This window comes from Eutrema salsugineum, unplaced genomic scaffold (assembly GCF_000478725.1).
Source record: "Eutrema salsugineum unplaced genomic scaffold, Eutsalg1_0 scaffold_8, whole genome shotgun sequence".
Lineage (NCBI taxonomy): Eukaryota > Viridiplantae > Streptophyta > Magnoliopsida > Brassicales > Brassicaceae > Eutrema > Eutrema salsugineum.
In genome coordinates this window covers 12,632,418-12,650,671 of record NW_006256414.1, presented here as the reverse complement: position 1 = coordinate 12,650,671, position 18,254 = coordinate 12,632,418, and the positions used below count along the sequence as shown (strand labels likewise).

The 18,254-nt window shown below is 42.9% G+C and overlaps 1 protein-coding gene across 1 annotated transcript; it reads right to left on the bottom strand.

The window, feature by feature from the left end:
- Positions 1-7,905: 7,905 nt before the first annotated feature.
- On the bottom strand, positions 7,906-9,604 carry LOC112088912 (uncharacterized protein At3g60930, chloroplastic-like). The gene is made up of 4 exons (XM_024159372.1): positions 9,382-9,604; positions 8,989-9,233; positions 8,513-8,794; positions 7,906-8,442 (listed from the first exon to the last, which is right to left on the bottom strand). The coding sequence occupies exons 1-4, from the start codon at positions 9,602-9,604 to the stop codon at positions 7,906-7,908; spliced, it is 1,287 nt and encodes a 428-aa protein (XP_024015140.1).
- Between the last annotated feature and the right edge of the window lie 8,650 nt (positions 9,605-18,254).

The following is an 18,254-nucleotide window of genomic DNA, read 5'->3' as shown; positions in this document are numbered from 1 at the left end:
CGAGATCAGAAAGGAGCAGATAATGGAGTTGCAGACCATCTTTCAGGAATTCGAGTTGAAGAAAGATTGCCTTTAAATGACAGTTTGCCAGAAGAAAACATCTATGCTATAGATACAACCCCCACCAATGCCAATACCGCACCACCATGTCCACTAATGCGAAGAGCAGATGCTTTCAACACCCCATGGTTTAGGCACATAGCAAATTACCTAGCAGCTGATGTAGAACCACCTTAATTCTTTGGGTATAGGAAGAAAAATTTCCTGAAAGACATAAGACATTATTTTTGGGATGAACCCTATCTCTATAAGAGATGTGCTGATGGGTTATTCCGAAGGTGCGTGGCTGAAGAAGAGATGAAAGGAATTTTATTCGGATGCCATAGCTCATCTTACGCAGGACACTTTGCAACTTTCAAAACCGCTTCAAAGATCTTACAAGCTGGTTTCTGGTGGCCTACTTTGTTCAAAGACACTCAAGCTTATATATCGCGATGCGATAAATGCCAGAGGATGGGCAACATAAGCAAAAGGAATGAGATGCCTCAAAATTTTATTCTCGAAGTCGAAATTTTTGATGTCTGGGGAATAGATTTTATGGGACCCTTTCCTACTTCTTTTGGAAACCAGTACATCTTAGTAGCAGTAGACTAAGTCTCTAAGTGGGTAGAAGCAGTCGCTAGTCCCACCAATGATGCAAAAGTTGTCATGAAGCTGTTTAAATCTGTTATATTCCCGCATTTTGGAGTTCCTAGAATTGTGATCAGCGACGGAGGATCGCACTTCATCAACAGAGTTTTCGAGAACCTTCTCAGAAAGAATGGAGTTACACATAAAGTTGCTTCCCTATACCATCCCCAAACTAGCGGTCAAGTAGAGATCTCAAAAAAGAAAAATCAAGTCGATTTTGCAGAAAACAACTGCAGTTCATCGCAAAGATTGGTCTACCAAGCTTGACGATGCATTATGGGCATACCGAACAGCATTCAAGACACCATTAGGAACAACACCATTCAACCTAGTTTATGGAAAAGCATGTCACCTTCCAGTAGAACTCGAGTATAAGGCGCAATGGGCTATCAAGGAGATGAACATGAACATGAAAACAGCTGGAGAAAGAAGACTACTTCAACTGCACGAGTTAGAAGAAATCCGACACAATGCTTACGAAAACTCGAAGATTTACAAGGAGAAGACTAAAGCATATCATGATAAGAAGATTATTCATAGAACTTTTGCTCCTAACGATAAAGTTCTTCTTTTCAATTCTCGTCTTAAGCTTTTTCCAGGAAAATTACGTTCAAGATGGTCAGGACCCTTCACGATAAAGGAAGTCAAGCCATATGGAGCCATAGTCCTGTGGGACAGAACCGGAAACTCATTTACAGTGAATGGACAGCGTGTAAAGCCATATCTGGCTGAAGAAAGAGAAGACGAAAGAGAAGTGATGTTTTTGATTGATCCATCATCGGCCAATGATGAGACCAAAGGATGTCACGACCCCGGTTAAGTCTAATCGAGCAACAATGTCAAGCTAATGACTTGAAACAAGCGCTTAGTAGGAGGCAACCCACTTGGTATTTTATTTATTTCCCTTTGACCTTTATTTTCTATTTCCATTGCTTTGTTTCTGTTTCATTTAATTTCAGGTTTTCAATAAGGAAGAATAAATAAAAAAGACAAGAAGCCCTCTCCAACACGATAAGTTCACTTAAACATTTCAATTTTTCTATTTTCTTTATCATTCTTTCCAAGATTTATCACACTGAGGACAGTGTGAAATAAGTCTGGGGGAGGATGTTCATCCTTTACTAATGAAATTTGATTTGTTTTGAGTTTGTTTTGGACACATAAAAATTTTTCAAAAAGGTTTTTCAAAAACCGTTTTCAAACCAGGAACGCAATAAACATTACTATGATGAATTTAGACCAGTGTGCTTCTACGCTATTTCCTCGTTTTTTGCTTTTTTGTGATTTAGGCATAGACTAGGCGGTAGCTAGAACACTTGCATTACGAAATCCCATCAGATGACTTCTATTCATGGATATTCTTTCTGACAGGATATACTAGCTCATTTTATTTAACCTTAATATTGTCATTTAATTTTCTCATCATTGATTTTAGGCAGGCATCGACATACACATCTAGGACGTCTTTTACCCTCACTTTTACCACTCTTTGTCGTCCTAGATGACCAGTTTATCTTTATCTGGTACCATACCCTAAACCCAAAACCCTTGTTTTCAATCCTCGTGCATTCTCTCTTTAGTTTATATCAGCAGATATGTGCAAACACGTCGGAGAGAAGAGGAGCGACACAGTTTTCAGTCACTCACAAAGGAGAGTGAATGGAATTGGGAAGGAAGAGTATCAGAAACCTCAAGAAGCTTTACGAGACAAATCTTAACTGGCAATTTCATGCTCTCTAAGACACTATATCTAAAGGTGTTCCCTCTCTTTCAAAAAAAAAAAAAAAAACAAATGAATGAAAAGAGAGAGGGAAACAAAAAGCTTAATGAGTCCTAGATTGTCGAAATTTGTGGAGCAAGAAGTATCTACTAAGCGTTTATAGAGCTATGTTTTTGAAAGATTTACAATAATCTAAGTCTGGGAGAGTTAGGAGAGAACCTGAGGAAGAATGCCAGTAATCTATGGCAAGAAGAAAGTGACTGAAAACTGTGGATACCAACAGCTTCACTCTCTCTTGCGGTTTTGCATGATATCTTGCATTCTCCAGATCTTCAGGTAACCCGTAAACACTTTAAGCCTTACCCCTAGAATAACCCTTTTTACACCTAGTCTAGATTGCCTTGCCTAGACTTTCTTTGATGAGAACCACCGAGATTTCTAATGAATGTTAAGAGCTAGTTGACTGGAAGTCAGATCTAAGTGTGTAGATTTTTCGCATGACGGATTAACGGACTAGTTTGCTTGTATTTTGGTGAGAATTTTCTAGATTAGATCCAAATAGATGTTTTCACGATAAGTTATGGTTTAGAAGGACGGTCACTGAGATATTGTTTAGTTCCTGCGATTTTTCAAAAATTTCTTTCCTGACTTAAGTTTGTTTGAGGACAAACAAAAAGGTAAGTTTGGAGGAGTTGATAACACCGTATTTTGACCACTTTTATGGATCATAATTGTATCTTATGCAGGCGTTTTAACTCTGTTTTCAATGGTTTTTAAAGTGTTTTCAATGTTTTAGAGTTTCAAAAGACTTTACAGGAAACTTGGGAAAAAGATATGCAATTTGGAACAAATGAGCAATTTTGGATAAATGCAGACCGTCAGAAGTATGACAAGAGATGAAGACCTTCTCACCGTCTGATCACCCCCAAAATTTGAGACAACATAGACGATCCAACCAGCTTTCTAATGCACTTGGTTTGGAGACAATCCAACGGTTAGATCTTCAGATACTCCCGATGCAAGAATGACAGAAAATGCAGTTCCGGAAGAGAGCAAGTGCCAGGACCGCGGCCAACACCCATTTTCCCGCGGGTAGAGCCACCGCGACCGCGGACTTTGGTCGTTCACTTTCCCGACGACTTAATTAAAGCCTAGATCAATTCCTTTCGTTATTTTTGAAGCCCTAAGTGTCCAGAACCACCCCAGAAGCTATAAATACCCCCTTTAGGTCATTCTAAAGAGAGGAGACCGAAACTTAGACAACTTACAGAGAGAAAGAGAGCTCGTGTGGAACCCTAGAGGCTGCCGCCGTCGATCCCAAAGAAGGAGCCGCCGCTGGAGAGCATCATCGCGCCTCTACCTGTAACTCTGTTCTTCGTTTCTCTTCCTTCTTTTCTTTAGTTTCCTGCACTTTCAATTTCGCTTATGATGCTTTGTTACAATATGTTTGAGTAGTTACCCAGTTGGGTTTAAAGGGATTTTTCAAAGGGAACTTCATGTCTTTTCTTATGAATCGATAGATTTAGGATTTATAATCTTCTAGATGTTCTTCGTTTGCCTTTAATCTTACTGCGTGATTCTTTGCTGGCCACTTAGAAACCGATCTGATATGATATGTTGCGAAAGCTTTCATTGATTGTCTGAACTAGGGTGAAACGAGCAATTCTTCTATAGGAGTGGAAACCTACCTGTAGTTGAGTTGTGAATGTTGATGAGTCTTATTCTGCTATTGCATCTTCTCCCTTCCAGAATCAGAGTGGAAACCTACTGATTAGGGTTGCGAGAGATAGTTGTTTAGTGCTGCGAAAGTAGGCTATTCATACTTCTGTGCCTCGAGTTCTAGAATATACGTAGTTGATTACCTTTATCATATGTTTAAAATCGACATAGCTTAGTCCATGAGTCCCTGCAAAAACACCTTGATGCCCAACGGTTGTCTTTAATTGCTTACAACCTTTGCTTCTTATTCGATTTTCCCTGCTTTCAATTTGTCTTTGATCTATTCGCTTATTACCTGCTTTCATTAGCCTTAGTTTAATTGCTTTTTACTTGTTTTAATTGCCTTCAATTGCTTTTGTTTCCTTTGCTTTCTAGTTTAGATTTAGTGACAACCAAAACCCAAAACCAAAACCAAAACCTTTTTAGTTCTAATCTGATTTAAGCGTTGCAGTGAATTCGTACTGAAACAACTAAGTCTCTGTGGATCGATACCCTAAGTACTACAGCGCACATCTGTGCACTTGCAGACATTTAGGGGTTATAAATTTAAAACCTGAAGCTTAGTAAAACAAAAACAACAAACCCCGCTTTTGCTCGCAATCAGGAATAGGAATCCGTCTCACCTCTCCCACCGGAGAAATATTGGAGCAGTCTTTTCGCCTGAACTTCCACGCCTCGAACAACGAAGCAGAATATGAATAGCTAATCGCCGGCATACGACTAGCACAGGGAATCGGAGTTCAAAAGATAAGAACCTTTTACGATTCACAGCTCGTAGCGTGTCAATTCAAAGGCGAATACGAGGCGAAGGAAGGACAAATGGGAGCTTACCTCAAGGTGGTCAGAGAATTGGTGCAAAAGTTCGACGAGTTCGAACCCACACGAATACACCGAGGAGAAAACACCTCGGCTGACGCCTTGGCAGCACTTGCTTCGACTTCAGACCCGGATCTCCGACGGACAATTCCAGTCGAATTCATCGAACGTCCTAGCATCGAAGAGGTAGAAGGAGTTTGGCTGATAAATCATCCCGAGCAGGAACCAGAAAACGACGAAGCAAGCGCTATGGATGAAGACGCCTCACCAACCGAGCTGGATTACGGCTGCGACAAAGAATGGCTCGGAGCCATCCGAGTGTATATCGCCGATGGAGAAGTACCAACCAACAAGTGGGAAGCCCGCAAATTAAAAGCTCAGCTGCGCGATATATCCTCGTCGACGACGAGGTGTTTAAATAGAGATTTTCAGGACCGCTCATGACGTGCGTCGAAGGACCGGAGGCAAGAAAGATCATGCACGAAGTACACAGCGGCGCGTGTGGAAACCACTCTAGCGGAAGGTCGCTCGCGATCAAGATAAAACGGCACGGTTACTTATGGCCTACGATGGTCAAGGACTGCGAGAAGTTTACGGCAAAGTGCGAGAAGTGTCAACGGCACGCGCCAACTATTCACCAACCTACCGAGTTTCTGTCATCGATCTCGTCACCTTATCCTTTCATGAGATGGTCAATGGATATTGTCGGACCTCTACATCGATCAAAGCAAAAGCGCTTTCTGCTCGTCCTCACGGATTATTTTTCTAAGTGGGTCGAGGCCGATTCTTACGCGAGCATAAATGATGCTCAAGTCGAACACTTTGTCTGGAAAAATATTATCTGCAGACATGGGGTCCCCTACGAGATAGTCACCGATAACAGATCCCAGTTCATCTCAACGCGTTTCAAAGCTTTCTGCGAGAAATGGAAAATCCGTTTGAGCAAATCTACGCCAAGATATCCTCAAGGGAACGGACAAGCCGAAGCAGCCAACAAGACGATCCTAGTCGTTCTAAAAAAGAGGCTCGATGCCAAGAAAGGACGATGGGCAGATGAGCTCGAAGGAGTCCTTTGGTCGCATCGGACAACTCCACGCCGAGCCACCGGAGAAATTCCACTCGCTCTAGTCTATGGAGCAGAATGCGTAATCCAACCCGAGGTGCATTTCCCAGGTATTCGACGAAGACTTCTGCCAGGACAAGAAGGCTTGAATCACTTAATGAGGCTGGACGAACTCGATTTGGTCAACGAAAGGCGCGACCAGGCTCTAATCCGAATTCAGAACTACCAACAAGCAACGGCGAGATACTACAACAAAAATGTCCGCAGTCGAAGATTTAAAGAAGGAGAGCTCGTCCTTCGAAAAGTTTTCCAAAACACTGCCGAGAAGAATGCAGGAAAGCTCGGAGCAAATTGGGAAGGTCCTTACAAGATTACAAAAGTAGTTCGCCCAGGAGTCTACGAACTTGCGACGGTAGCTGACGAAGCAATTCCAAGATCGTGGAATACAATGCACCTGAAGAAGTATTATCACTAAGGCTACAACACGGTCAACATGAACTACGAGACAGCTTGATCCCTGCAAAGGGTACGTAGGCAGCCCGTCTTCGGACGGGTTCAGCTGTCCCCCCTCCTAAAAAGAGGGGGGGAGTGGGTACGTATACACATACCTTCATTTAACTCTACAATTTTAGCTCATCTACCGTCTCTAGGAACATTGCCACTTCGGGCATTTTTCTGTTCGTTTTAAACTAGCTACTTATTTCATGTTCACCTCGAAATTCTAATTCGTTCATTGTCTCTTCGGCTAGTTTCTCATTACTTATTTCATGTTCGCCTCGGATTTTTAATTCGTTCATTCATCACATCGACAAGTTATCGTGACTTGATCGCCTCAGACTTTTACTTTTCCTTGTATCCACTTCGGCAAACTAAGTCTCCAAACACCTCGCCTCGTTGCTGGCCACAGCGAGGTAACAGTCACAAAATTCTCTAAATGGACTTTTAACCACCTTTCCTAGGACGAGGGTGCAAGTTACATCCTCCATGGATTAAAGTCAAGCGCGCTATACAAATTTAAGACTAAAAACGTATCGGTCACCACGGTTCGTCATCGTACACGAGATTATAAGTCGAGACTACATCGCTTTCTCTAAAACCGGAACGAACCCTTACAACCCGGCTAAACACATTCACCCCCTCGGGAACGCCGGTCTATAATCAAACTTTGATATCGTCTCAGGATGTAGACCTCGGCAACAAGAGATCCAAACTTAGCGCTTTAAACGGCCAAAGACCAAATCCGATCTGAAATGCCTCGCACTTTTTCTCTCTTTCCTAACTTAAACGCCTCGGCACTAACGGTGGAAGGCACAAAGGAACTTTAGTTTCTTTTAAGAGCTACCTAAAACGAAGACGCTCCACGAATCAACTCCCAGCTCGGAATTTATACTTAAAACAGAATCCTTAACAGCTTGTCCCTTAGCCCGTTTTTCTATCGATCTTTCGTAAACAGTTCGGCCAGGGAAGCAATCAAAAGCATTCCCGACACAGCTTGATAACGATAACTCGTTCCAAACAAACAGTTTCCGTCAAAAAAAAAAATTCAATCAAGAACAAACGCATCAAATCCAACAAAAAACGACTAAGGAAAAGATGAATATAACCATAGCCAAATCAATAAGTCAGGTGGATAAAGCCATCCAGGCATCAATTACATAAAAAGTTCGAGGAACGGATAAAGTCATCCAAACCTTAAGCACAAAAACATATAACACGGAAGATATAAGGGAAAGAGGAGAGAATCAAGCCGCGGACTGCGTTCCACGCTCGGCAAGGAGGTTCGAGAGGGCTGCCGTACCCACATTCGATCCAGTCGGATCTACGACACCCAAGTTGGCCGCTGTCTCTTCGAGCGGCTCGTTACCAAGACTGGTGTCTACAGAGTCCGGCGACACGATCAAGAAGACCAGCTCACCTCGGTGTACTCGCTCTCCCAGCTCTTTAGTTTCGCCTCGTCGTCGTCGAGCGTTGGGGCGTCTGGTTTCCTCAGATCGACAATCATCGCAAGGTTGCCCTTGATTTGCCCCAGCTCGTTCTCATCGGTTTTGGCCTTCTCGAGCTTGGCCAAACCTTCCTCCACCTTGGCGAGGCGCTCCTGAAACTTAGCCGTCAGCTCTCGCCTCGCTTTCTTCTTCGCACGCTTGACCTTGGCGTTAAACAAGGCATCCTTGGCCTCCATACGCCTTTTGAGCAACGCCACCTCGGCGCTTTTGGCTCTCCTAGCTTCCTCGAGGCGAATGACCGAGGCAGAAACCTTGTCGACATCGGCACGAAGAACTATCTTCTCCTCTTCTAGCCTCGACACCTTGGTCATCGCCTCGTCCAGCTTCCCCTTTGCCGCCGCGGTCTCGTTTCGAGCCTCGTCCAGGCGACGTTCGACCTTGGACAGGTCTGCCTCGTATTCAGCCATCAGCTCGTTGATGGCCGCTACAAACTGCAAAGAATAATACGCGTTAAACACTTAGTGAGAATTTGATAAAATAAGGAGAGCAAACAGAACATACCTTGGTACCGCGCTGTGCCATCGCGCCATACGACCTCAGTCTCCTCAGCTTCTCAGGAGGAGGAAGACGCGTCTTCGCATTGTTAACACGTGAAAACATCATTGCCGAGGCGTCAGGGTCGTCGACGACCAGTTTCCGTGCAGCGGGATCACCAGGAGCCTGCTTGCGCTTCTTCTTGGTCGGCTTGTCCTTTTGGATAGCTACGCCCTTCCCCTTATCAGCGGCTGAACGTTTTCGACCAGAATCATGCTTCTGTAAAACCGAAGTCGGGGGCCTCGATGACTTCGGAAGAGCCAGAATAGCCGAGTTTGAAGGAGTTTTACTCCGCGCCGCAGAGTTATCTTTGGGCGTCTCGGGAATAATTTCGCCCCGGTCCACCTCGGGCGCTGCTTCTTTCTCGGTCGCCTCGGCAACGTTTGCCTCCGCGGCTCGGACCGTGCCTTCACCTTCACGGCTCGCAGATCGACTTAAGGGACAGCCTCGGTCTCTGTTTGAGCCGCCTCAGCGGCTCGTCTCGCAGCTTCTTCTTCTTCGCGCCTTTTCTTATCTCTAAGAGTAATGATCACCATTTTCTCCCTTGTGTCTAGTGAGGAATTTGAAGACGAAGAGCTAACAGGAACTCCGGCAAGAATGGCTCGTGCTCTTTCCACTCTCTTGAATGTAAAATGCCTCCTCCAATTAACTCTCCGAGCCGCAAGAATTGGGGGAAGAATGTTCCAAACTGCAAAAACAACACAAAAAAATTCAATAAGGGAAGATTATACGATAACAGTTCCGAGCCGAGGCAAAGCTTCGGATCGGCTACCAAGTGGTCCCCAAGCGGTCTTGGTTTTTTGAACGTAATCCTCGCCGACTAACGCCTCGTTCACCAAGACATACCAAGACATAGAAGAAGCGCTCGGTCCAAAACTGATCCTTGCTTGGAAAACCACCTATGATCCGGCGGTTGGACTTGTTGGAGATGTAAACTCTGTCTCCCTTCGGAGCTTTTTTGATCTCCAACAAGTTTAGCAGGTGATTCAGTTCAATATCGAGCCCGCATTCAAATATTCGAACCAGAATACCGATCATGTGCCGCAGACCCCTCGGCATGATCTATCCGATCGAGATCCCATGTTTCCAGAGGTACTCAAGGATAACTCCGGGGATTGGGAACCAGAGAAAACAAAGCTCAAAGAACGCGTCGTACAGAGTAAAGTGATTCTCAGGGGGTTTGTCGGCTCGGTCATTCTTCTCTGGAAGGGCGAATTCTACCGCCTCGGATATCCCGAAACGACATCTCAACGCCTCAAGTGAGTCAGGGGAGGAGAGCGTAGAGCCGGGCGGGTCAGGTTTTTGTCTTTTCACTCGTTTCCCTCGCCCAGATGAAGAAGCACCTCGGGACGCCATGAGACATTCTAATTCACGCTTCGCCTCGAACAGATCAAAGGGAAACGCTTCCTCCTCGGCTTTCACTGCGGCATCATTAACATCTTCGTCAAGAGCGGGACCCTGCGGGTGGCTCGTTGAAACCGACGGCTCGTCATCTGGAGAGCGAGCGCCTGACGGACTTGAACGATTCGATGCCTCGTTGCTTTTGGATGAACGGTTAGAAGCGCTCAGCAAGATAGAAGCCTCGGAGGATCCTGTTACACCTCTCGCCTCGGCGTCTAAATGGCTCGGCCCGTAATTAAAGAGTGAATCTAATGAATCGTTGGAATGGTTCGACATGATTTACAGCTGGAACGGAAAATACAATTCTACGCGACTAACTTTCGTCGGAAAAAGATCTGAGGCGGCGGAGACCTCGGAACACTAGCCGGAAAATAAATAAAATAGAGAGAGAAAGAAGAGAGAAGGGAGAGCTACCTTTTAGTGAAAACGAATGGATCTGAAGATTATGAGAAGGAACGAAGGAGCTCACCTATTTATAGGAAAACCGAAGCGCGTGAAGTCCGCGTGGATCTCGGGATGGCGCAATGGTGTTCAATGGGGGCACGTGAAGTCCGTAGCGAATGCGTAACCTCTTGACGCGTCCGTCAAACACACTAACACTCAAGATGCCTTGGAAAGAACTAACAGCCGCTCTGTCTAGATAAACCGAGCCCATTACACAACTATGGTTATCTGAGAATATCTCATCAAGCTGTGTGACCGAACCATGCTTTGTCGATATGGCTCGACAATTTCACAAAACGTCTCGTCGTTTATTCGGCTCGGCATAACTTTAACAAAACGCTCGTCGTTTATTCGGCTCGGCATAACTTTCACAAAACGCCTCGTCGTTTATTCGGCTTGGCATAACTTTCACAAAACGCCTCGTCGTTTATTCGGCTCGGCATAACTTCCACAAAATGCCTCGTCGTCTATTCGGCTCGGCATAACTTTCACAAGTCGCCTCGCGTACAATCCTTTTCCTAAGGATATCTCACCATACAGCACAGATTGCGCCGCGCCTCGTCGTTGACAAAACTGCTCGGCATTATCTTTTAACTTGAAACGCCTCGTCGCTAAACATAGCTCGGTACTACGTAAACACCACGTCGTTGAAAACAGCTCGGCGCTATCTTTGTCAAAGTAACCTCATCTTCTGAACGGGTCGGCATTTTCCTTCAAAAAGCCTCGTCAAAAAACAGCTCGCTATTATGCTTCGTCGAAGAATGGCTCGGCATTTTTATTCCCAAAAAGCCTCACCTGGAATTGTTTTGCAACGGCCTAATTCGATGGTTTATCCCATGTCTAGGAGCAATGAACCTCGTCACTATCGTCTCCGAAACTGACGAGCTGGGGGGCTAACTGTTGGGGTCGGTTTCACCCCAAGCGGATAAAACCATCTCAATAATGACTAAGTATTGGAGAAAACCGATTTGGCAAGAAAGAACAGCTAGCCACCGAATATGGGCCGAGCTGTCCCACGAAACAAGTGGGCCGAGCTGTGCTCACCAAGACGAGTGGACCGAGCCGTGGAAAAGGATAGATGGGCCGAGCCGTGCGAAGAACGAAGAGTGGGTCGAGTTGCGCAAGAGGAAGCATGGGCCGAGCCGCTTTCCTTTGTTGTTGGCTGAGCCAGTTTTTCCAGACGGGCCGAGCCGAAGTCTCAAAGGGCGAAAGCCCATAGAAACCCTAGGCGAGGCATTGTGGCGGAGGCCGCACGAAGCGATAAGGAAATATTCCAAAAATCTCTCCCGAGATTCTCGGCTAGGCGGTTTAGAGAGTTAGTATAAATAGACAATGTATGCAATTCATTCTGTAACTTTTAACAACTCGAGAGCAATAAGACTTAAACACTTTTCAAGCAAAATACCTTCTTTTGATCTTACGGTTCTCGCGATTACCCTAGAAATTTCGGATCCCTTAGTTTTTCCTTACAAATCTTTGGTTGTGCGAGTTTTGGCTCACACATTAATCATCTAGGAGTCCTTCCTTCATTATTTTTCCCTATGCTGTTTCTGTTTCTAGCCGCTTAGAAACTGATCTCAGTAATTGGAGCCATGAGAGTACTGTATCGAATTACCAGACCTAGAAGTGATCGAGCAAAGTCCCTATAGGAGACGAAAGTTACCTATAGAGAATCGTGAGCGTGGACGAAATCTTTTTTAATGCATGATCGTATTTGCGACATGAGAGGGAGAGTTAATTGCCGAGTTGGCTAATCATACATGCGCCTATTCGAGTTCGGGATCCTCACTAGATGATTAACTTTATCGATTTGTTTGTCTTTTGATCAGTTCATGAACCCCTACGAAAACCCTTTAGACCCAGCGTTTAGTTCTTATTGTTTTACAGCCTTTTCATTTCATTTGCATTTAGATTTAGTGATACCAAGACCAAAAACCCCCATTTTGCATGTTCTACTGGTCTTAAGTTCTGATTGATTCATACTGAAAGCTCAAAATCTCTATGGTTCGACCTCAAAATACTACATCGTACATCTGTGCACTTGCAGATATTTAGGGTTATAAATTTAAAACGTGAAACTATAAGTAACCCTCGATTCTCTTAGCATCAGTTTCCCTGATATAAATCTTTGATGAGAAAATTAAGTCAAAATTAAGTCCAGATAAAATGAGCTAGTATATCCTGTCTGAAAGAATCTCCATGAATAGAAGTCCTCTGGTGGGAGTTCATAATGCAAGTATTCTAGCTACCGCCTAATCTAGGCTTAAATCACAAAACAGCAAAAAACCAGGAAATAGCGTAGAAGCACTCTGGTCCTGATTTGAAAACTTTTTGGAAAACGTTTTTTTTTTTGAAAACTTTTGTGAAAGATTTTGTGTGTCTAGAACGAACTCAAAACAAATCAAATTTCTTTAGTAACGGATGAACATCCTCCCCAAGACTTATTTCACACAGTCCTCAATGTGATAAATCTTGGAAAGAATGGTAAAAAAAATAAAAAATAAAAATGTCTAAGTGGACTTATCGTGCCGGAGAATATTGTTCCTATAAACGATGTTGCCATAATTATAGAAAACTTGCCTGCTGGTCCAAACCTCTTGACCTTGGTCCAAAATAGATGTTCTGCTGCTGGTCTCTATGTATCACTGTGATTGTTTCTTCTCCGGTTTATGATCTTTGGGCGTCTTTTAGTCATTCTTCTTTGTACAAACCTGAAATTAAATGAAACAAAAACAAAGCAGTAAAATAGAAAATAAAAGGTCAAAGAGAAATAAATAAAATACCTAGTGGGTTGCCTCCCACTAAGCACTTGTTATAAGTCGTTAGCTTGACGTTGTTGCTCGATTTGACTTTTCCGGAGTCGTGACACTCCCTGATCTATTTCTTGGCCAACGATGGATCAATCAAAAGCATCACTTCTCTCTCCTCTTCTCTTTCTTCAGCCAGATTTGGCTAGACACGTTGTCCATTCACTGTAAATCAGTTTCCAGTTTTGTCCCATATGACATTCGCTCCGTATGGTTTTACTACCTTTATCGTGAAGGGTCCGGACCTTTTTGAATGCAATTTCCCAGAGAAAAGGTTAATACGAAAATTGAAAAGAAGAACTTTATCGTTAGGAGCAAAAGTTCGATGAATAATCTTCTTATCATGATATGCTTTAGTCTTCTCTTTGTAGATCTTCGAGTTTTCGTAAGCATTGTGTCGGATTTCTTCCAACTCGTGAAGTTGAAGTAGTCTTCTTTCTCTAGCTGTTTTCAAGTTCATGTTCATCTCCTTAATAGCCCATTGCACTTTATACTCGAGTTCTACTGGAAAGTGACTTGCTTTTCCGTAAACTAGATTGAATGGTGTTGTTCTTAATGGCGTCTTGAAGGCTGTTCGATATGCCCATAGTGCGTCGTCAAGTTTTGTAGACCAATCCTTGCGATGAACTGCAGTTGTTTTCTACAAAATCGACTTGATTTCTCTGTTTGAGATTTCTACTTGACCGCTAGTTTGGGGATGGTATGGAGAAGCAACTTTATGCGTAACTCCATTCTTTTTAAGAAGATTTTTGATACTCCGTCGTTTATCACAATTCTAGGAATTCCAAAACGCGGGAAGATTACAGATTTAAACACCTTCATGACAACTTTCACATCGTTGGTGGGACTAGCGACTACTTCAACCCACTTAGAGAAGTAGTCTACTGCTACTAAGATGTATTGGTTTCCAAAAGAAGTCGAGAATGGTCCCATGAAATCTATTCATGACAACTTTCACATCGTTGGTGGGACTAGCGACTGCTTCAACCCACTTAGAGACGTAGTCTACTGCTACTAAGATGTAATGGTTTCTAAAAGAAGTCGGGAATGGTCCCATGAAATCTATTCCCCAAACATCGAAAATTTCGACTTCGAGAATAAAATGTTGAGGCATCTCATTCCTATTGCTTATGTTGCCCATCCTTTGGCATTTAGTGCATCGTGATATATAAGTTTGAGTATCTTTAAACAAGGTAGGCCACCAAAAACCTGCTTGTAAGATCTTTGAAACAGTTTTAAAAGTTGTGAAATGTCCTGCGTAAGACGAGCCTTGGCACGCATCTCTGGGATAAACCATCAACACATCTCTTGTAGAGATAGGATTCATCCCAAAAATAATGTCTTACGTCTCGAAAAAATTCCTTCTTCCTATATCCGAAAAATAGTGGTGGTTCTACATCAGCCGCTAGGTAATTCGCTATATGCCTAAACCATGGGGTGTTAAAGGCATCTGATCCTCGCATGAGTTGCCTTGGTGGTGCGGCATTGGTGGGAACTGGGTCTATTACATAGATGTTTTCTTCTGGCAAACTATCATTTAAAGGCCATCTTTCTTCAAATCCAATTCGTGAAAGATGGTCTGCCACTCCATCATCTGCTCCTTTTCGATCTCTAATTTTGATGTCGAATTCTTGCAGTAGGAGGATCCATCTTATCAATCTCGGTTTAGCGTCTTTCTTAGACATTAAATACTTAATCGCCGCATTGTCAGTATGAACTATAACCTTAGATCCTACAAGGTAAGAACAAAATTTCTCAAATGACAATACAATAGCTAGAAGTTCCATCTCTATTGTTGCATAAGTTCACTGAGCTTCGTCTAGAGTTCTGCTTGCATAGTAGATGACATGCATTTTCTTATCTTTTCATTGGCCATTAACTGCTCCGACTGCATAGCCACTTGCACCGCACATGGTTTCGAATGGGAGTTCCCAATCATGTGCTTGCACGACTAGAGCGGAGACAAGGGCTTCTTTGATTTTATAAAACGCGGCTAAGCACTCATCATCGAACTCGAAGTTCATTTTTTTGCAGAGCAACCGCGTAAGAGGTCTAACTATTTGAGAAAATCTTTTAAGAAACGCCTATAGAATCCTGCGTGTCCTAAGAAACTAAGAATTTCTTTCACATTTGTGGGGGTGGGGGGGGGGGGTAGGCTTGTCATGACTTCGATTTTTGATTTATCAACTTCAATTCATTTTCCCTAAATCCTGTGCCAAGCACAATTTCGTGTCGTACCATGAAGTGACATTTTTTCCTATTTAATACTAAGTGCTTATCTTCACATCTTTGCAGAACTTTACCAAGGTTGGCTAGGCATTTTTCAAAAGATGATCCATAGCCCGAGAAATCGTCCATGAAAACATCCATGAAATCTTCAATAAAGTCTTAGAAGATTGACATCATGCATTGCTGGAAGGTAGCAGGTGCATTACACAATCCAAAAGGAATTCGTTGATAAACGAACGTGCCATATGGACAAGTAAATGTCATTTTTTCTTGATACTCCGGTTGAATAGGAATTTGGCAAAATCTGGAGTATCCATCAAGGACGCAATAGTAAGGGTGATTAGCTACCTTTCTAGCATTTGATCTATGAAGGGAAGTGGAAAATGATCTTTCTTAGTTGCTGCGTTCAGTTTCCGGTAATCGATGCACATACGATGTCCAGTGACTGTTCTTGTAGCAATAATCTCGTCTTTGTCGTTTCTAATGACAGTCACTCCTCCTTTCTTCGGGACAACATGAACTGGGCTAACCGAAGTGCTATCTGAGATAGGACATATTATTCCGGCTTCTAAAAGCTTCGTAATCTCCTTCTTGACAACATTCATGAGATTAGGATTTAGTCTCCTTTGACTTTCGATTGAGTTTTTTGCATTATCCTCGAGATTATCTTGTGCATACAAAGATCTGGAGAGATTCTAGGTATGTCATCAAGTGAATATCCTAAGGCTTTTCTATGCTTGCTCAGTTCAGACAACAACATTGTGGTTTCTTCTTCCATCAAACCGGAGTTTATAATGACAGGATAAGTTGAATTTGGTCCAAGGAAAGCGTACTTAAGTCCGACTGGAAGAGTTTTAAGCTCAACCTTCGGGGCTTTCAGCTCGCTCCATGGATCATTTATTGCTGCGGCTGTGTCTTTAGGAGTTGTAGGAATGTTTGTTTGGTCCTTAAGATTTAGATAGTTTAGAGGCTTTTTGTAAGTTTCAGACTTATCAAGCTTTCGCGCGCATTCACTTGAAATTTCTTCAAGGAAATTGCGTTCGTCTTTTGTGGTTGAAGTTGTGACACTTAAAGGGTTGTCGAGAAGTAAATCTTCATAGAATTCCTCAATAATTCCATCTAGCTCATCAATCCAAAAAATTTTGCTATCCAAAGTCGGGTTATCGAAACTTTTGTTCATGTCAAATTGCATAACTAGGCCGGCTAGATGAAGGTCAATTTTTTCTTCCGAGACATTATTTATTGTTCTGGCTGTAGATAGGAATGGTCCTCCAAGAATAAGGGGGTCCAAAGGTTCTCTTTCTAGTTCTAGAACTACAAAATCAGTTGGTATGGAATATTTTTCGATTTCGACAGGAACATCTATTAAGATACCTACGGGTTGTCTAACGGAGCAATCAACTAATACTAAAGAAATTTTAGTGGGCTGGAAAGTGTGATATCCGAGAAGTTTTGCAACTGAAATAGGCATCATGTTTATCCGCGATCCCTAATCACAAAGAGCACGCTCAAAAACCATATTATTAATAGTGCATGAAAGTACGAAGCTCCCTGAATCGTCTTTCTTTTGAGGGATCTGGCTTTGCAGGATAGAACTACATTCATTGGTTATATCATAACACCTTCTTCAAGAGTTAAAGAATTTTTTAGAATACCCTTCATGTATTTTCTTAAAGAAGGAATCATAGCACAAGCTTCTACGAAAGGTAATCTCACGTTTAATTGATCGATTAACTATTTCAGCTTAGCTTTTTCTTTCTCTTTCTTCGGGGCTCTTAAGGCTCTAGGATATGGTGGTTTAGGTTTGTAGACACGAACTGGTGGAAGGGGGATCGGGTCTTCTCCAAAGATTTTCCAGGATGTATCTTCTCTTACTTATTCTCTATCCTTCTCTCCTACCACTTCTTCTCTATCCTTCTCTTCTACCACTTCTTCTTCAACGTCTTCAATTGTGACTTTTTCTCTTTCTTTTTCCTTTTCCTTTCCCTTTTCTTCATCTTCGAGATCTTGAGCAAATTCAGGCTTTTTGTAAGCTAAACCACTTCTAAGTGTGATAGCTTTCACATGATCAGAGGGGTCGGCTTCACTTGAGCTTTGGAAAGAACTTTCACTTGGCTCCTTCTCGGAATTATCTGTGTTCTTAGACTTATTTTTAATCATTATCATTGAAATCTTCTTGCATCCTTTTTATTTCAGAGCTAAGATCACTGATTTCCCTAAACTTAGATTTTTCAAGCTCTAGAATCCTTTTGTTTAGATTATCAGCTTGAGAATAGGGAAAACTAGGGTAGGGGATTGAATCAGATTAAACAGCCCAGCTTTGTTTGGAAGAGAATTTCCTGCGGTCGTATGACTCACGACTTTGGTGGAATGGGTCTTTGCCGCGGACAGGAAAGGCACGACCGTGGAGAAAGCTGTCTTGACCGCAGTCCGAAAGAATGGACCCGCGGTGATCAGGCACGAAAGGAAAATCTTGAATTTGATAAATTTCTTCAGTGTTCATCATCTCTTGATTATAAGAATCCATTGGGTTGTTCCAACCATCAAAGTTACACGTATTGTGTACTTTGTTTGGTTGTTGCAATCCAAGTTGACACATTATTTGATGGAGACACTTCACAACTTCCGAGATCTCTTCTTTCTTCTCAGGATGTGTAGACTTGCCAAAGATTGTTTGGTTACGGATACTTCCTGCCAGGTTGTTGATGAAAACATGAGCATCTTCTACAGATCAGGTGGAAAAGTCTCCATTGCTTGCTGTGTCGAAAGAATGTTGCAATTCTTGAGTTACGACTCTATAGAAGATACCCATGAGGTATTCGTCGGAA

Bases quoted from the DNA above. Each gene is read 5' to 3' on its own strand.
- LOC112088912 (XM_024159372.1), bottom strand. From the start codon at position 9,604: ATGCCGAGGGGTCTGCGGCACATGATCGGTATTCTGGTTCGAATATTT. The intron at 8,795-8,988 runs GTCCCTTAAGTC...GCTCTTCCGAAG, and splicing joins CTCAAACAGAGACCGAGGCT to TCATCGAGGCCCCCGACTTC. The intron at 8,443-8,512 runs GTATGTTCTGTT...TATTCTTTGCAG, and splicing joins TGGCACAGCGCGGTACCAAG to TTTGTAGCGGCCATCAACGA.